We start from the raw sequence: 20,498 nt of genomic DNA on the forward strand, positions 1-20,498 counted from the left end.
CCATTGAGGTCATCTGGAGAGGTCTGTCTCCAGTTGCCGCCGACCCATTTGGTGGCTACACAGAGACGGGCCTTCTCGGTCGCTGCCCCGAGATTGTGGAATGCGCTTCCTGCTGAGATACGATCCTCCACATCTCTGGCAATTTTCAAAAAACAACTGAAAACCCATCTTTTCACCAAGCTTTCTCAGCTTCCTAAATTGGGGGGGGTTTAATATCTGGTCTATTTTAAAATTCAAAACCTGATTTCGGGGTTTTTAATCACTGTAATTGTTTAGCTGTTGTTTTTAAATTATTTGTTATATTGTTTTTAATTTGTTTTAGCTCTTTATTGTTTTAGTGGTTTGTTTTAATTGTAAACCGCCCTGAGCCATTTTGGAAGGGTGGTATACAAATCAAATGAATAATAAATAATAATAATGTTAAAGTCTGCCTACATAATCACTTCAAAATGAATTCGTGGCACTCTTATCAAACACATTGGGTTAAAGCCAGCTTTCTAATGTAAAATTGGAGCAAAAATATGTAACTTTTGAAATCAAGCTTTTAAAATATGTTTAAAATAGTTTAAAACAGTAGCACAGTTCTGAATATCTAGGCTTGGAAAAACAAACAACAAAATGTGTTTATTGTCCAAGTCATGAAGAAACACTGGGCAGTGTCCAGACCAGTATTTGCACAATTGGAAGATGTTCTGATCGTGGGGAAGGGACATTTTTACTGAGACCCTGAAAATACATCTGAGATTGAAAATACAATCTGTGTATTTCCAACACTAGGATATATTTTCAGGGGAACACAGGGGACTTGCAGAGGGAAGAAGGGATTGGTGAAAATCCTCCCTTTAGAGATCAGAACATCTTCCATTCATGCAAATACTAGTCTGGATGCTACCCACTGCCAGTTAACAACCAGCCCTGGTATCTGAATAGTTCTGGTCACTTAATCATCAAGTATGTGATATGAATGTTGCTTAATGTAGAGGGGTGTGTGTATAGAGAGATCTGAACAGAAATCCTGAATTTCACAATTGCTACCTTATGTCAGTAATATATCTTGTAGTTCAAAAGGCATGTGGTCTGCATCAGAAATACTGGAGTATGCTCCAGTATGAAAGCTCCATCTAGTTGCAAACCAATATGTTTTGGTTGTTATAGCAACAAATTAGTATGCATGCTTGTTTGGAATACATAAATCAGGAAATTAGAAACTTGATTGAAATCGGTGGAATCGGTGAAAAATGCCTCTCCTCTAGGCGTGTGTCCGAACCGGTCCGACGGCCATTATATAGAATGGCCGAACTGCCGGACCGGTTCTGCCCTGGTTGGTCCAGGTCCGGGTGGGGGGGTATTGCTTTAAGGGCGGGAGGGCTTGTTTACCCCTCCCGCGCCTCTTTGCCCCCGCCAGTGGCCGTAATCTACTGTAAAATTGGGGCGCTGGAAACCAGCCGCCCCAGCCGCCGCTTCCGCCGCGCCCCCCCCCCACGAGCAAATTAGAGATAAAAAAGGCTACTGCCTACAAGGAAAGGCTACTGCCGCCCTGCCGCCCCCCCACCCGCCACCCGCCACCCCCCCCCCACGAGTGCTCACCAAGTTAGAAGAACTTAGAGAGGAGCTCGCGAACAGAGCTCCTCTCTTATCGAAGCCTCCGGCCCAACTGGGGCCTTGGGCGCGTGCGCACGCGCACTAGAGCTCTTTATCCTATAGAGCTTTTGCCGGAGGCCCGGTCTACCTGCCAGGAAGAAGCCGGGTAGACCGGGCCTCCGGCGATCGGAGGCCCGGTCTACCCGGCTTCCTCCCGGCGGGTAGACCGGGCCTCCGGCAAAAGCTCTATAGGATAAAGAGCTCTAGTGCGCGTGCGCACGCGCCCAAGGCCCCAGTTGGGCTGGAGGCTTCGATAAGAGAGGAGCTCTGTTCGCGAGCTCCTCTCTAAGTTCTTCTAACTTGGTGAGCACTCGTGGGGGGGGGTGGCGGGTGGCGGGTGGGGGGGCGGCAGGGCGGCAGTAGCCTTTCCTTGTAGGCAGTAGCCTTTTTTATCTCTAATTTGCTCGTGGGGGGGGGCGCGGCGGAAGCGGCGGCTGGGGCGGCTGGTTTCCAGCACCCCAATTTTACAGTAGATTACGGCCACTGGCGGGGGCAAAGAGGCGCGGGAGGGGTAAACAAGCCCTCCCCGCCCTAAAAGATAGGCTCCCCTTTGGTGCTGGTCCGGACTGCTCCGGACCATGCACATCACTACTCTCCTCTTTGTGTGCAGAAAAGGTTGTAACACACTTGTAACCTTCCCCTGCCCTCTCCAATACTAAGCTACATAATGAAGTATATAGTTAGATAAAAAGGAGAGATATGCCTTCTTAGAAGCTATACTCAGGAAAATGTCATGGAAGTAAATAATCTTTGTGTAAGGAGCAATCTTTTCAGTTGGGCAGGCAGAAGAATAAAGTGAGCCTTCCCCAAATACCTTTTGTTTACTATAACGAACACGTTAACAGGGAAGATAAACTGGCTAATATGTGGGCTTGGAAGAGCAAAGGGGTAATGTTTTTGAAGGAGCTTACTGAAAATGATAGTATGTTACTCTATAAACAAATAACAGCTAGGATGAGCAAGCAACAGCCAGGAGGTTCTATCCTGTTTCTGTATTTTCAGATCAGATATTCCATTTGGCACTGTTTCAGACGTATGATCTGAGAGATGCAGCTAAGTTTGAGCTTCTTCTGTATTGCAGACTTAGTAGAGGACTAATAGGTACAATATATTCATTGTTGAATCTCTAAGTTAATAGATGAATGCTTGTCAAATAAAATGGGGAAACTATTTAGAGGTAGTGATAGCAACAGGTTTGCAACGGTTGTAGAACAGCATATTTAAAATATTGATACTGATAAACCTCAGTGAATATATGTTATATGTCTTAATATGTTATCAGTGGTATCTCAAATTGACATTAATTTACATGTCCATTGTTGGCATTATAGATTTTACGTATGGATTTTTTGGGGGAATGTGTCAAAATGAATAGATTTGATAAAGTGTCATTTAGACAGAGGCAGAGCAAAAATTTGGATATTGAGGTTTCCTGTATGTGCTTTTCATTATTTGCATCAATAGTCTAGTTATTTAGGTTATCATTGTATTAATAGCAGCAAGGGTCAAGGCCATATTCCTCCTTTATTTGTGTGATTTAATAGGATTTGGAACATCGCTGTTATTTCTGAAATAACTTTGTTACATATAGGCTTAGGAAGAACACATTGATGAGAAACCTTTCACGAAGAGATGGTCCACTTGTATATTTTGGAATGATACATTCTTTTACTACTTTATTATGTAATACTAGTTTTTTCTTCTTTATGCATGTAAAGTTTTACCATATGCATCTAAATCTATCTAGCTATTTGTCTGATATAGACTTTTAAGTATTGTAGTATTTTTCTAATAATATATTAGTTATTTCATCAGCTTTAACTTATTTTCAATTCTGGCCTTTTATTTGTTCAAACAGGATGCAAATGCAATAAAAAAAATATTTAACATGAAAAAGGCAGAAATTGAGCATTCAGAATTGACCAAATCAAGTCTCCGAGTCAGGTACTGTAAACAAAGTAAAAGTGCATAAAGTTAGTGATATTTTTTCTTAATAAAAAATCAGTTGGGGCATGGTAGCTAATTCTAACTCTGTATAGCAATTGTTCAAAAATATCCTTGGCATTGAGTTGTAGAGGAGCACTTGGTTTTCCAAGTTGTTTGGAAAGCTGGTTTCTTTGTGTTGAGGTTGACAGGTTTTCATATACTATCCCGTGAAAGATTCAGCTTGGGATTTTTCTGAGCAGCTAGTTTGCATTTCCTTAGAGTGAATCCTGTGCATATTACTCAGAAGTAGATTCCATTGTCTTCAGTGAATGGCATCCAGAACTTTGGAAGAGTGAAACACTGTTGACAGATATGCCTTCCACTTGCAGAAGGAGCTTCTGGAGCCACCAAGTGGGGCTTACTCCTTAATAAGTATGTTCAGGATTGCTGACCTGGTCATCTGATCTTGACCTACCAGTTGCGGTAGTGCAATGCATTCCTCCTTCAACTAGAGACTACAGTTAGGGATCATGGGGTGTTAAGTACATTTGCTGATGAAGCAAAAGCACTGAGTTGTAACTTTAATTAAGAAAGGACTTTTTGCATCTTGAAGTGTTTTAAATTGTTCCTGCAGTGTTATAAGTTCACCACATTACAAACTTACCTCCCCATTAGTGGGAATCTCTAGTGGTATTGAAAATACTATAATTTTAGGGAGTCTATGCATTATGAAAACTTCAGTTGATATGGTTATTGCAGATGCTGGATGAAAAAACATGTTGTTAGGAATCCAGTTATTAAGGCCAAGCTTTTGACAGGCTGCAGAAATAAATTTATATGAGAAGAAACAATGTTGGAAGTAAATTGGGGTGTGGGGTGTGTGTGGAGGAAGGGAAATGGAATTTGACGCATATGGAGAATAACGTGATGTTTCTAGCCCCTGATAGTTCGTGAACATTGTGATTGTGAAGGAAACTACAAAGCTGGAACCCTTGCTGCTCTCTTACTTGAACCCTCAAATACTGTTTGTTAAATTCTCAGGGCTTGAAAACCTCATTTCTAAACTCCTCTCCCTCAGTTTCCTTGGGCTTTCTGTTGCCTTATACCCATAGTTGCTCTCTTCCCAGGCCCCTTGGGCTGACTTGGTCCAGCTGATCCCACTTCTCTCTAGAATCAGAGCCATTCAGTCAATGTCAGCTGGAGCCCTTTTTGCCTCAGCTGCCTTTCTGTGAAAATTAGGTTAGTTTAGCTACTTGTCAAAAGCTTCAGCAGCAGCACCAGAAAACCTCATGGTGCATTATAGCCGGTGTTTCAACTATAAGCAAACAAATCTTGCCACAATTGTTGGAAAATAAATAAAAATGATCATATGCAAGCAGTCAAGAATTGTGACACCGAAAAGTATATCTTGCCAGAGCTAATGGAAGTAAAATACAAGCCAAATAAATCTGTTTTGGAATCAGGCAAAACAACCCCACTCCCCAGAAATTCTCTGTGGTGATTTCCTGCCCTCTCCCTCTCTAGAGCCCCGTGCCAGGACAGCGCCTCATACGCATGGCCCAGCCCCAGCTGTCCCTCCTTCCTCTCCTCATGACTGGCTGGCTGGGTGCTCAGGCTCAGCCCACCCCTCCCTCAGCCTGATTGACAGGCACAGCAGTGAGGGAAATGTTGGTTGATGTTCAGCAACAGCATTTCCCTCACTGCTGGGCCTGTTAGGCAGAGGGAGGAGTAGGCTGAGCCCAAGGACCTAGTCAGCAATCAAAAGAAGAGGTGGAAGGATAGATGCTGGCTGATGCACCTCCACTCCTAGAGAGGACTTCTTGTTTCTGCTTGTGACATGTCATTCTTTATGTCAGAGATGGTTGCAATAATTAGTATAAGTCATGGTTCAGCTTTTTCACATCCCTTTAGATTAATGCTGTGTAGCTGCCGGGTATGTTTTTGTTTTTTTAAAAAATGGTGTGGTGAGAATCACATCTCAGCTAGGAGTTGCTGAAACTTCCTCATTTTTTCATGCTTATTTTTTCCTCTTCTCTGTGCCTTTTTGTTTAATAGATTTCAGTGCTTACAATACTTTAGTTTTTGTTAGCTGCTTCAGCAACATTTCTTTTTTTTATTATGAACTGTGAAATAGCCTGCTTTTGTTACTTCTGATAAAGGGGTCACTTAGCTATTGCTCCCCAACACTGCTTTTAACTGCATCACTTGCCTCTAATAAGACAGTCCAAAATGTTTCCAAAGCAGGTTAGCAGTTCTGATATTTGATAATAAATTGCACTTGGACTTATATTTCTCCCATTTTGCAAAAGTATATTCTAAACAGCTTTGCTGCTGTTGTCATTTGGACTTAAAATAGAGGCTACAGTTTTCTGTATACCTGCTTTGGGATAATGTGAAGTTGATGGGATTTACCTTTAAGCAAACTTGAAGTATTTTAGCATTAAATGTTGATTCTGTCATTATGCTCCTGCAATGTATTACTTTGGTGATATAAAATTCATTAGCCCATTCATTAGGAGAGGAGAGCTGGTCTTGTGGTAGCAAGCATGACTTATCCTTTTAGCTAAGCAGGGTCCACCCTGGTTGCATATGAATGAGAGACCTGATGTGTGACCACTGTAAGATATTCCACTCAGGGAATGGAGCCGTTCTGGGAAGAGCAGAAGGTTTCAAGTTCCCTCCCTGGCTTCTCCAAGATAGGGCTGAGAGAGATTCCTGCCTGCAACCTTGGAGAAGCCACTGCCAGTCTGTAAAGACAATACTGGGCTAGATAGACCAATGGTCTGACTCAGTATATGGCAGCATCCTATGTTCCTATGTTCACATAGTGTGCCACTTTTCACGAAATTCAGTAGCTGTGCCCTTTTTAACTTGCTTTTCAAAGCTTATTCTTTAAAGAGCTGCATCCTAACTGTGTATCATCTTGGTTCTGGTGGATTTCTTTTTCTCACTTTCTGTGGCTTGTTCGTGCTTCGTAAAGGACTTCAAATTTGGCTGCTTCCAAGCTGACAGGTCCTTCATCACAGGGTAAAGGCAGTGTTGTCGATGAGAGAAATTCTGCTAATAAATATTACCGGTGAGTTCTTAAAATCTCTGATTGACACTCTGTCCATTTTTATAATTGGATGCTTCTCTTCTCTGCCTCTCATATCCAATTTTGTGCTTTTAAACCAAGAATGCTTTGTATGTGGAAGAAAGTAAAATTAATTTTAAGAAATAACAATGGACTTATTTGATCACTAGAAATATTACAGTACCTCTTTGTTATTCTGAAACACAATTAGTATGGTTGCTTAGATGGAAATGTTTAAGTTGTTGGTGTGCACTTCCATATGTCAAGGAAACTGGGAAGGTTAAATTGAACAATGCAGAAGTTAAATCTACTTAATGCATGGCAGCTTCCATATAGAGATTTCATTTTTGTGTAGTGAAAAATGTATACACTGTGGCTTCACTCAGACATAACAAAACATGGTGATGAGCCTTAGGCTTCTATGCTGAGGAGTGAGCTCTTGCACATGTGGAGGAAAGTTAATGCTTCCCATTCTGGTTTTGAACAGACCACAGTTTCCCATTACATCCAAATACAGTGGAACTGTGACTTGTTGGCCCACTCTTCCAAGCCAACATCAACCTCGGGGAATGTTTCCTCAAGTTCCACTGCCTCGACATTGGGGAGAGCAGCTTCAAGTTCCGCCACTTTGACATCAAAGCCCTCAACATTGGAGACTCTCCCAAGGAAGACTGCCCTGACGTCAATGGTGTCTCTGACTCCAGGCTTGACGTCAGCCCTACCAGCGACCTTGACATTATCAATGATGTTGTCAGAGCATCTTTCACCTGTTCATTTCTGCCCGCCTTCATCCATTGTGATCTCACTGGTATCAACACCAGGACGTCCCCCTAGAGGGGGTGCCAATGACTCCGACACAGAGGGGTGCAGATTTCCTCTGGAACCATCCCCTTCTGCTTCTGTTCTGGCAAACTTTTAGAGTTCTTATTGGGCTCTACTAGTACCACACCATCCACTAACACTTTCAGAGGCTTCCCTCTAACTGAGGGTCTTGACATTGATGATACTGGGTCTGTACCTGCTGTGCCAAAGAGCCCATCCACTTCTCTGGGGTGCCACTCTCCTGGAAGGAGCACTACCATTACTCAGCTCCTCACCTGCCAGTGTGCCCTCTGAACTACCTGAGCTTCTCCTGGTGCCTCTGACCCAGGTCACCTATGCCTTGGTGACACACACAGGGATCACATCTTTTTCAGCTCTCCTGGTCTACCTTGCAACATGGATGACTATTGCTGGTGGGAAACTGTGAAAGTCAGAGGTCTACTATCTAAGCCTGGTACTCAAGCACCTACTGAGACCTTCAAACGTCCCACCATCCCTGAGGATCACAGCAGACATGCTACCACGTTGCCTCGCTCCCTTCCTAGGGAATGTGAACCTCATCACCAGTTCCAAGGAGTATGAACCTCCTAGTGATCCACCTTTGCATTCTGGTGATCTTCCTCAGCCTGTGGGCCCGGCCCAACCAATCGCTGAGCCTCCCCTCTCTGATGGCAAATCTTCAGCCTCTTCGGGGGATGAATCTGATGTGACTGAAATTCCATCAAGGACTTTTGCTGATGATCAGGTGGCCACTGTCCCTTCTGCCTCTCCTACAGATGGGTTCAAGTGGCAGAAATGGCCAAGGCACTGAGCCTTAAGATCCCACCTCCTGCAGCAGAAGTCAAGGACCCTTTTTATGACTTTCTGGCCACGATTTCTGCCCATCCAAAATCTCTACCCATGCTGTCTGTACTGGTTGCCGTTTCTAAGGCTGCTTGGGAGGTGCCTGTGACATCAACCATGCCTTCTAAGAAACTTGAGAGCCCGTACAGGGTTCAAGAATCCTCTTGCCTATTCTTAATGAAACCTCCAGCTCCCAACTCACGTGTTGCTGACTGTGTGCTTCAGTCCAAATCTGTGCAAAAATACTCCACCCCTGTTGACAGAGAGGGCTGCAAGCTCAATGCTGTGGGCAGGAGGTTCTACTCTGCCTCCTGCTTATCTCTGAAAATTGCCAACTACATGGCCTGTATGGCTAAATTCAAACACTCCTTGTGGGATGACCTTAAAGTGGATCTTTTGGACTTACCCGACTCTTTCTGCTCCAAATTTGAGTCTGCGCTAGCTAAATCCGCTTATTTGACTCACCAGCACCTTAGCACCACGAAGCACTTAACAAAACCAAATCTAAGGTGCTGTCAGGCTCCATCTCTTAGGTGTCATGCCTGGCTGCATCCCACCCCCACACCCCCAGGCTAGGATGAAAGACAAGATCGAGAATTTGCCCTGCGATGGGGAAGGTCAATTTTTTAAAGAAATTGATAAGATAATGGAAATACTAAAAAAGTTGTGCGACACTGCCAAGACCTTTGCTCCATCTTCTCAACAATCCACCTCCTCTCAAAGGTACTGCTCTTTCAACAGGCAACGCTACCAGGTCAAGCCTCATTAGTGCAGAGATTTCAGGCATTCTAAATTCTCCTCCAGACGCCCTTTCCAACAGCATCAACACCAACAACAAAAGCCAAAACAGTAGCACCAGGCTAAGCAGCCTTTTTGATTGCAAAGTCCTGGAAGTACCTGAAGCCCCTCAACACCTCTGTCTGCCTTGCACCCTTCCTGGCATCAAATAACAGGTGCCTGGGTGTTACGCATAGTTGCCTCTGGCTGTGCTATTGAATTCAACTCTTTGCCTGTGTACATGGGAATAAAATACACCCACTCGACTCCTACTTTAGAGGAGGAAGTTGCCACTGTGCTACAGAAAGGTACAATTGAACCTGTCTCTCCTGAGGCAATGCATAGTGGTTTCTACTCTTGGTACTTTCAGGTCCCTAAACACGATGGGGGTCTTCGCCCTGTTATGGACTTGAGAAAAATGTCCATGTAAGCAAATTTTGGATGTTCTCCTTGCAGACCGTTCTCCCTCTCCTATCAGAGGAGGAATGGTTTGTAATTCTAGACTTAAAGGACACTTACTTTCATATTGCAATATGCCAGCATTGCCAACCATTCGTCTGTCTCTGTTTGAGACCTCATCCTCATGAGTACAATGCACTGCCCTTTGGCTTATCCAAAACACCCTGTGTTTTCTCAAAGTGTATGGGTGCAGTTATTGCCCACTTGTATACGCAGGGTGTTTCTCTTTACCTGTATTTTGATGACTGACTTCTGAATGGAAAAGTGAATCTTCTCTCTGTTCTGATGTCCAGTTACTTTCTCTCTCTCTCTCTCTCTCTCTCTCTCCAGATCTGGGCCTCACTGTGAACCTTAAAAAGTCAAATCTCGCCCCCATTGCCGTTTACTCTACATTGATGCTGTCCTGGATGTGGCCTCAAAGCATGCTTACCTCCCAAAGGACAGGATATTCTCGGTTAGCAACCTGATATCTGCATTCCAGTTTTTACCCAAACAGAAGTCCATTAAACGCCTGTTGGGACGGATGGCATCCTGCACAACCACAGTCATTCACGCTCACCTGAAAATCCACAGACTGCAGCTGTAGTTCCACCCAAGCCTGGATAAACAAACAAAATGGTTAATGACTTCACCATCTGTCCTTGAATCTCTACAGTGGTGGACCATGCCAACATCCCTCTCTGAGCATGCCTTTTCGCCTACATTCTCCATCAGTCACTCTTAACTATGGATGCCTCTCTGCAGGACTGGGGACCCCACTGTTGCAACCTAATACTTCAAGGCCTGTGGAACTCCCAGCAACAGGAGCTCCTGGCAGTCTTTCTGGCCTTGAAAGCCTTCCTCCCAGTCCTATGGGGACGGGTGGTCCAAATACACCTGGACAACATCACGGCCATCATATATATAAACCACCATGTTGGCATGGTGTCATGGTCCCTGAATAATCTGGCCCTACAACTCTGGGAGTGGTGCTTGACCAATAGCATTGACCCAATGGCCTTTCATATAAGACAACATCCTGGCAGACTCCCTAAGCAGAGATCTGGCCCTCTTGATGCTTCAGTTTCAGGGGCCTTTCCATCTGGCATCCAAGTCAAGGTCCTTGTCAGGGGTGCTGGAAGTTCCCCAGCGTCCTCTCCGGTCTGTCTGTCTGACATCTTCGTTGAGGTCTCGGGCAGGGTCACAGGCAGCTCCTCGGAGTCCTCCCTGGTCTGCAAAGAAAACACAAGATAACACTTTACTAGAAGTATCAGGTTCAAACTGCCTCCCCCACAACCTGGGCCGCTCACCAGATTTCCACGGGTCCAGAGCCCAACAAGGTGCAAGGCCTCCTCCAAGGAAGGATAGTGACTGGGCACAGCAGTCCAGTCTCGAGCAGGGAACAAGGGTTGATCAGGAACAGGCAGAAACTCCAAAACCAACACAAAGCTGGAATTCCTCAGAGTCAAAGACTGGGGCTGAAACAAGCTCCAGGAACAACACGTTGCTTCCACCAGCCTGTTCACTGCCTGCTGGCCTTGATTTATAATGCCCGACTAATTGGGTTCCTCCTCTGATCAGCTGCCAACGATTCAGGGTTTATCTTGCCTATTAAGCAACCATTTACTCCATCTTAGTGTTTCCAGCTGCTGCTGGCAACGCTCCCATCTCCATTGTTGGAGTGTTATTGTTTGTATGCTTTCTGGCTCTGGGTTTGGCTATTCACCCCCGCTTCTCCTTTGCAACTTCGTCCAGGCCTGTCTCAGACAATTCTTGTGGCCCGACAGCCAAGCTCTCTTCTTCAGGTACTTCTGCAGCTGCTGGGGGGCTGCCAGCCTCCTGTTCGTCCTCGCTATCTGAGGACAAGGGCATGACAATGAGAGTTTAACAAGACAGTTCTTCAAGATCTGTTCCATAACTGGGGGACTCCAGAAGTGGACTTGTTTGCCTCCCAGAACAATCCAAAGTGCTGTCTTTTTTTGTTCCAGAGAGGACATCGGCAAGAAGTCCCTAGGGGACACTTTTCAGATAACCTGGAAGGAAGGCCAATTCTATCTGTTCCCACATTCCCTCTACTTTCCAGGGTAGTGGACAGAATTTTTCAAGAGCGTACCCACTGCATTCTGATCTCTACGTGGTGGCCAAAGCATCCCTGGTTTCTGACACTCCTGAATTTATCCGAGGGCCTATATGGTCACCTCCTGCTGCGGAAGGACCTTCTCTCTCAAGAAGCTGGTCAAGTCCTTCACCACACCCTGGGCACCCTCAACCTGACTGAGTGGAGGCTACACTACTAGACACAATCCTGCTCAATGAAAGGAAGGCTTCCACAAGAAAAAATTACATGTGTAAGTGGAAATGCTTCACGTCTCATGCCTTAGCAAGGGACTGACCCATCAGCTCAGTGGCTGGGGCCAACTTTGGTTGGGCGGTTCTCAATAAAGTTCTCTAACTTGCTCGCTCCCACAACTGTCTCTGGAGCTAGTCACTCACCCAGTTGTTTAGGGAACATGGATCACCTCAGAGATAAACAGGTTTCTTATCTGTATCAGGTGATATCTCTGGTGATCCATGTTCACTCACAACACCCGCCCTATCTGCCCCACTGTTAGTGTGTATCTACAATGAACCTTTCTGCTCTTATATCACCTGTCTTACCTGGACTTCTTCACATCTGAATGTCAGCCTCGACTCAGTGGTTGAATCAAGAACTAAATGGGAAGGTGCTCTCCTGCCTATTTTAACGGGCTCTCCCTCGCACCTCAGAATGTCAGAGAGAGCCTATCAGAGTTAAAGATTTCTCCACGGGGTTACTGCGCAGGTGCAGAAAACCCGGTTGTGAGTGAAGCAGAGAGATCATCTGTTACTGGTAAGCAACCTGTTCTTCAAACCACAGGTTTTGTAGTCGCAAGCTTGAATTTTCTCTTTGCTAAGCATGGTTTGCCCTTGTTTGCATTTGAATGGGCGACTACATGGAGCACTTTAAGATATTACAGTGTAATACTTTATACTGTATAGTTTACACTGTATCTTACACAATCATATGTGGCTACTGTAAGCAGCCCCATCCCCTCAGAGGATGGGGCAACTGTGGGAAGAGCACTGGCATGCAGAAAGTTCCAAGTTCCCTCCCTGGCATCTCCAGATAGGGCTGAGGAGAGTGTAACTTTGGAGAAGCTGCTGCCAGTCTGTGTAGGCAATACTGAACTAGATGGACCAGTGGTCTAACTCGGTATAAGGCAGCTTCTTATGTTCATAGTTCCCCATATATGGATATAATGGGAAACTGCAGTTTGTTCAGAACCACAAAAGGAAGTTTTCAATCTCCATTTGTCTTGTGCAAAGGAGGAGGAAGGAGAGCGGGGGCGTGTGAGTTTAAGGCAAATGTGTTCTTCATAACACACCATGGTGGTTATGGCATCTGCACACTAATGGTTAGGATCCACTCAAGATACCCTCAAAAGAAAGGTCAGGAAGAAGTCTGAGCTTTTCTTGAGCATTTTCTGCTTCTTCCGAAAATGTTTCTGTGTGAATATATGAGAGAGTGTCTATCAGTACAGTCTTTCTTAGTCCTAAAACAGTAAACAAATCTGAATGCATCAACCTAAAATGCATGTACAACATTCTTCTCTGCATTACGTAGGACTGATAGCTACTTTCTCACCAAAATTATGTTGGCGTGCTTTATTGCATGTTTATTTCTCCCCTCACCACACTTTGGGTATGGGACAATCTGTGCCTTCCCCCGTCCCCCCGAAAAACCTTTTTTGGAATTCAGAGTACAAGAAGCAGCCTGTCAAATTTTCATCCTGCCAAATGATATTTTCAGCAGTGAAAGGCTGACCCTGTCTGTGGCAACAGATGTTCTTTGCAGAGGAAGATAAGGTGTTTTGTCCTCAGAACATAAATTTCTCCCCTCTGTTGGGATCTCTTTGGTGACAAAGGAGGGCTGAGCCTCCTTTACCACCTAAAGAAGTCTTCTCCATCTGCTGACAAAAGGACCATGAGAATGCCTACAGCAGTTTCCCCAGAATTGTCCCTCTTAAGTTGACTGAGCCTTCTGCAGACCCAAGGCTAGTGCCTCCGTACTTCTCTGTGCTGCTGAAGATATTTTCTCATAGAATATGGAAGCACCCATGTGTATCTAGGATGAGCGGACTCCTTGGGAGGAAGGAGTAAAATGTTTAAATAACATAGCAGTCAGTTCAGATGTCATGTGGTAAAGCTTAAGTAAGGTTTATAAAATAAACCTTCTGCCCTGTAACCAGAAGGTTACAAGTTCGATCCTGACCAGGGGCTCAAGGTTGACTCAGCCTTCCATCCTTCTGAGGTCGGTAAAATGAGTACCCAGAATGTTGGGGGGCAATATGCTAAATTATTGTAAACCGCTTAGAGAGCTTCCAGCTATAGAGCGGTATATAAATGTAAGTGCTATTGCTATAAAATAAACCAAGAAAATGGTCACTAATTTTGATTTGGTTTTCTTAATCAGGGTTTGTTTCATGGCCTGCCCCTGTCTTAGTTGCTAGTGAACAGCCTATATGCAGTCTCAGGCTTCCTTGCTCTGCTGTGCTTCTGGCAAGTCTTTACCCCATCATCTACTTCCCAACCTTTGGCCCTTATTACAAGGGGTTGGTTGGGTGGGCTCACCTTGGAACAAGCTCCCCCAGCTCTTTCCACCCACTTTTAGAGTTCTCTAGATACTCTAGGCTCCCTACAGAAGGAAAGGGAGCTGTTAAAGTGTGAATCCTCCCATCCTCCAGCTGAAGCCTTGCACTAAGCACTATTTCCTACCCACTCCTACACTAGCAAAAAGAAGTGCTAATGACTACTGGAGAAGCTGAGACATTGAAAGGAGCCAGATTGAATCTTGGTTTAAATGACAGAGGGAATAGGCAAAAGAGAGCACTCTTAGAATGTGGAAGAAAGGCAACCTGAAATAATTGCATCCCTGAGCAAAGGAGAGATGCACTGACAGAATAGATAAGGAAGCAGGGGTGGATTTCCTTTGGGTGCAGTGCAAGGGGGAAGGAATAAGGCTAAGGGAAGGCTAAGGTGAGGTGTTAGAACTATGGGAGGAGGAAAGGAGGCACAATCTGGAGAACAAATCCACATGGTGACTTGAGAACATAAACAACATTCATTCATGAATGCTTGTTCTTCGTGCTCCTTCAAACTTGGTCAGCGGTGATGCTGCAGAGCTGTATGATGGGTCCATGGAGTTCCACAAATGCCTCACATACATCTCACCTTGTAATGGGGTGCAGTGAGGCACCCCACTGGGCTAGTAAGCAAAACAAAAAGAAAAAAGAAAAGAGGAGCTTTTCACCTCTACTCTTTTGTATAAAAATATAATGCAATACAAAGTGGAGATAGAGATTGTGTTGGGAAATGGATTTCAGCACAGCCTTATCTTTTCCTGCCCATTGCTGTAACTGTGGGTTGCTGCTGGACTTCATCTCTGGTGGGGATGAGAGTAGTGGGATGGCAGAGTGGTCTTTAATTCTCTCTGCTGAAAGCCTCTGAATTTAAAAGGAAATATTAATCTTGTCAGCGACTTTATTGCTAGCCCAGGATTGGAGAGACAATGTAAGAAGTTGCTAGGCAGACCCAGGATGGTTTATTATTTATGTATCTATCTATCTATCATATTTATATATCACCTGATATGTTGCATTTCTAGGTGGTATACACAATTTAAAACACAACAAACATAAAACAGAGTAAAACAAAACAATTTCATGGAATAAAAAGTTAAAACAATTTCATGGCATAAAAATAATTAAACAGTTTAAGAGCTGGCACCAGTAAGAGAAACTTGTAGCCTAGAGTGGCCTTTTTTTACGGCTGTTCTGGGCTAATATCTCTCGGAACAGAGGAGTAAAAAAAATGAACTACAGTTTAATCCAAGGGCCAGTTCATATGTAACATGAAACTAAGGTTAGGTTTAACATAGATACACGAGACAAGTTCAAACCTAGAATCCAGATCTTGCTTAGATGACCATATACTGCAGTTAATGTCATGGCATGGCTTCAGATGATAAAAGCAACCTAGGTTACATGAAATAAATTGAGGTTCTGTGTGATGCTGAACTGACTCTGGCTCGACAGAAACACTTTTGGTGGTAGTGCAGCTCTGCAGAGGTGCACAACTGCTAGTGGTAGTATTAACATTTTTATCACAATTGAGATTTATTCAATTATTTTTCAGAGGAACCTATGAAATATAAAACATAATTTTTAGGCATATTGAATGCTCTTTGAAGAAAAGCAGAACATGTTTAAAAAATAATACATGATATTGCCAAAATTATAGAATATAAATTATACATGCATTGTCTGTCTGTTTGGCTTACTACTGTACATTATTTTATTTATATTTTCAACATGGATTCCTTTTTCCCTTCCCTGAATGAATTTTTCATTCAGCAGCTGTTTTCTTTCAAATTTACAGTAACAAAAGGGCTGTCCAAGGGGATCGCTTATCAGCAATAACCATGGCACTGCAATATGGATCTGAAAGTGATGAAGATGCTGTTTTGGCTGGTAGGAATTAAAATAGCATTGCCAATATTTGCAAAGCAATGGCTTATTTATTGAATTCCCAACTCACCTCTTCTTTATGCTCATTTTAAAATATAAGGCCCTACTAAAAGTACAGAAATACTATATCTGCGCCGCTAGTCTCTCCCCACCACTTCCCCCCTCCCTTCCACTCCAATCCGTTCTTCGTTATTCCCCGCCACCTCCCCCCTCCCTTCTGCCCCTGTCTGTTCTCCATCGTTCCGGAGGTCCCCGTCTTCCTCCTGCCACTGGCAGCTTTCCCTCTCCGCCCCCCAGCAGTGCTTTCTCTTCCCGCCAGGCTCCCTCCCTGCCTTCCATTTTTGCCTGCCCGGCCGCTGGCCACCTCCTCTGCCACGGCCCGCCTCCTCCTCCTCACCTTGCCATCCACCTCCTCCTCCGCTCTCCCCCTTCCCAGCCCCCAGCCACAACAGCCCCAGTTCATTCTCTGTCCTTGGAGGCTCACACAGCCAATCCACTTGCTGCGCCGGCCACAGGCCCAGCCAATCCGCTTGCTGTAGAACTCTCCCTGCCTCGCATTGGAACGTGCCACGCATGGACCATTTACCCAGAATTAGATAGATAGATAGATAACTAAAATATTCTCATATCTATCTTGATCAACTCATTGCTTACCAAAATAGACACATTCTGTTCTTGAGAAATTAGGCACATACTTCTGCATCTCTAGAGTTAATAGAGCAGTTAAATGGCCATCCTTTTTGTTCCCTTGAGCCACTTTAAAATGCCTCTGCTACTATCCTCTTTCCCATCTCTCCCCACTGCTATGATAGTTGTCTTTTCAAATGATACAGCAAACTATGGATCTGTTGAATCCAATAGAATGGGTTCTGCGCCTGCATGGAAGCCTTTTGGTGTGGAATACCGTAGCTCCTTTTCAGCACTTGCACCCCACCCCATGTGACTACATGGCTGTTTAAGGTGGGAGGAAGCACCAGCACTTCAGTTCCTTTACGACCACCGTAGCATTCGGTTTCTCCATCACTACAGTTCCTTTATACTGTCTCTTTACTTGGTTGTGAATTCTTTAAACAAACAAACGAAAAAAGATGTATCAGTTATTTGAACTTCAACCTGTTTATCAACAATGCTGTGTCTAATTCCTACTGCTAAGATGAAACATCAGATGGATTTAAGGGTTGATCTGGAAATGGAGTGCAGACAAAGGCAATGGGCCATCCCAAACGCTCTAATAAGAAAATGGGGGGAAAGACTTTCAAGCGCTGTTCTAGTGGTAATTCGAAGCTATCATCACAAGATGGACATGACTTGTGTTTGCTGCGCCTGGGAGAGGTGCATATTATTGTTGTTTACACAGTCAGACAGGTGTTATTGACTGGTTTGTTTTATCCAGACATCGAGTCCTTCCCAAGGACCTGGGATGGCTGAATTTTATTGTCAATGTTGTTGCTGTTGTTATTATAGATATCGTTGCAGAATATAGGCTGTTCCCAGTAAAGTTGCTTTTTGTAATTGGCTGGTGGTGATTTTTGTGGCCCCTATGGTGTTGAGGTGCTCTTCAAGTTGTTTTGGAATTGCACCTAGGGCGCCAATTACCACTGGGTTATTTTGGTCTTCTTCTGCCACAGCCTTTCAATTTCAATTTGTAGATCTTTGTATTTGGTGATTTTTTCTATTTCTTTTTCTTCTGTTCTGCTATCCCCTGGTATTGCTGTGTCGATTATTTTGACTTGTTTTTCTTTCTTCTCAACTACAGTTATATCTGGTGTATTGTGTGGCAGATATTTGTCAGTTTGTAGTCGGAAGTCTCATAATATTTTTGCATCTTCATTTTCGACAACTTTTTCAATTTGATGGTCCCACCAATGTTTGGCTACAGGTAGCTTGTATTTTTTGCAGATGTTCCAGTGTATCATCCTTGCTACCTTGTCATGCCTTTGTTTGTAGTCAGTCTGTGCGATCTCTTTACAACAGCTGATTAGGTGGTCCACTGTTTCATCTGCTTCTTGACAAAGGTGGCACTTGCTGTTTGTGGTGGATTTTTCGACTTTTGCTCTTATTGCATTTGTTCTTAGTGCTTGTTCTTGTGCAGCCAGTATTAAACCCTCTGTTTCTTTCTTCAAGTTGCCATTCTTAAGCCATTGCCAGGTCTTGGTGATGTCTGATTTTCCAGTTATATTGTGCAAATATTGACCATGCAGTGGCTTATTTTTCCATTTTTCTGCTTGGTTCTTGACTTGTTCTTTCTTGTAGGCCTGCTTTGTTTCATTGGTGTTAAATAGTTTCTCGTTATTGACTATTTTAAATGGATCTTCTTCACTGTCCTTTATATATTCTTCAAGGGCTGTGCCTGGGAGAGGCACATTTATCTATCTATCTATCTATTTATTTAATTCGATTTCTATACCGCCCTTCCAAATATGGCTCAGGGCGGTTTACACAGAGAAATAATAAATAAATAAGATGGATCCCTGTCCCCAAAAGGCTCACAATCTAAAAGAAATATAAGACAGACACCCGCAACAGTCACTGGAAGTACGGTGCTGGGGGTGGATAGGGCCAATTACTCTCTCCCTGCTAAATAAAGAGAATCACCGCTTGAAAAGGTGCCTCTTTGCCAAGTTAGCGGGGGCTATTACCTCCACTTGTAAGGTTTGCCAGGTTTGCTTCGTTGTTCTCGAAGCAAACTCAATGTAACAGGGAACTTTGTCTGAGGGCAGTGCTTTACGATGACATGTTAAGTTCCCCGGCCCATCTAGGGAGGGGATTCCATCATTGAAGGCAGTTGGCTCAAGAGCTGAGGGGTACCCCACTCTAAACCCTCAACATCAGTATTTAAGTCTCCCAAGACGCCAAAACAACATAGAGACAAAATGGCGGATGCAACAGAGCCCACAAACCCTCAACATTGAAAGCTATCCTGTCCCCTACTTCGGCACAAGAGGTATTTTTTGTATCTGTGTCGAGGCCATCAACACAGAGAGGCTCAACTCCTAGTGAAAAAGCTCAGAAGCAAACAACCTTGGCGCTGGCTTTGTCATCGGCATCGAAAACCCCGACAAGTGTTGTGCCTGCCTCCACGTCAACATCAAAGGAGCTTGTCGTGCTCTCAAGGTTGACACATCCACTCTTGATGCTGGGACCACCTACACAGAAGGAAAGTGATGGAGGACTAAGATCGATAATGGATCTCAGTCATCTGAACAAGTTTGTCCATGTGAAAAAGTATCGAATGATGATGTTGCAGGACTTCCTGCCACATTTACATCAGGAGTGGTGGCTTCCAACGTTAGACCTGTGGGATGCTTATTTTCACATAGGGATCAGGACAGCCTACCAGAAGTATCTGAGATTCACGGAGGGAACAGCAATTTATCAGTATCAGTTCTAACATTTGATCTTTGCGCTGCCCCCCCAGGTATTCACAAAATGCATGGCCGTGGTGGCAGCACACCTGCGGACCATGAGGATGGCAAATTACCCTTTTCTTGATGACTGGCTACTGGTGTCAAAGGACAGAGAACGGTTAAATTCTCAAATACAGTACTTATTGCATCTTCTCCAGGACCTCAGAATAGAGGTCAACAGGAAGAAATCGCATCTCGACCCTGTGAAAACAGTTTTGTATATGGGGCTGTCCTGGATTTGCGGAAAGGCAAAGCCTACTTACCTCAGGACCACTTCCAGACCATAACAGAACTTTTAAGTCAGTACTAGTACAATCCACTGCAGCGTGCAAAACAGATCCAACTCCTCCTAGGCCTGATGGCGTCCTGCAAAACAACAGTTCGGCACACACACTTTAAAATGAGAAAATGGCAATTGTTTTCTTAAACAGCTTCCACCTGAACGTGGATTCCCAACAAAAGAAAGTTGCTGCTTCCACAAAGCATTATCCAGTCCTTGACCTGGTAGACACAGAGGAGAACCTTTTGCAGCGAGTCCCCCTTCAACAACAAATATTCAAGGACATTTGTAGAGCAGCAACATGGTCCTTGGAACTGTCCTTCGTAAAGCATTATGCCATTGACTTGCGCTCTGCAGCAGAGGTGAATTTTGGGAGAAGTGTCCTTAAAAGGGTGTTACAGTAATTGCCACTACTACTTGCTCCTCCTAAAGGAGCTAAGTAGACACCCCTTCTAATGGCTTTAATGGATCACAATCTAGATAAACAGGTTACTCACCTGTAACTGATGATCTGGTAATGATATTCATTAAACCCTCCCAAACCTCCCCTCTTCAGTAGTCAAGTTTTTCAACTGAAACTCACCTGTTTGTACAGCATGGATTGCCTGTTCTGGCGGTCTTCAAGGAACTGAAGTGCTGGTGCTTCTTCCAGTCTTAAATAGCCACATGGTCACGTGGGGCGGGGTGCAAGCGCCGAAAAGCAACTGTTGTACTCCACACCAAGAGGCTTCCGCGCAGGCACAGAA

The 20,498-nt window shown here is 44.3% G+C and overlaps 1 protein-coding gene across 8 annotated transcripts in view; it reads left to right on the forward strand.

The window, feature by feature from the left end:
- The window catches only part of PBRM1 (polybromo 1), a 115,043-nt gene that overhangs the window by 22,500 nt on the left and 72,045 nt on the right, over positions 1-20,498 (forward strand). For all 8 annotated transcript variants that reach the window (XM_053292198.1, XM_053292201.1, XM_053292197.1 and 5 more), the window contains 3 exons: positions 3,500-3,585; positions 6,548-6,643; positions 15,977-16,068. In XM_053292198.1, coding sequence (XP_053148173.1) covers positions 3,500-3,585; positions 6,548-6,643; positions 15,977-16,068 — 274 coding nt within the window. The remainder of the gene's footprint in view (positions 1-3,499; positions 3,586-6,547; positions 6,644-15,976; positions 16,069-20,498) is intronic.

The sequence above is a fragment of the Hemicordylus capensis genome, chromosome 2 (assembly GCF_027244095.1).
Source record: "Hemicordylus capensis ecotype Gifberg chromosome 2, rHemCap1.1.pri, whole genome shotgun sequence".
In the NCBI taxonomy this organism is placed as follows: Eukaryota; Metazoa; Chordata; class Lepidosauria; order Squamata; family Cordylidae; genus Hemicordylus; species Hemicordylus capensis.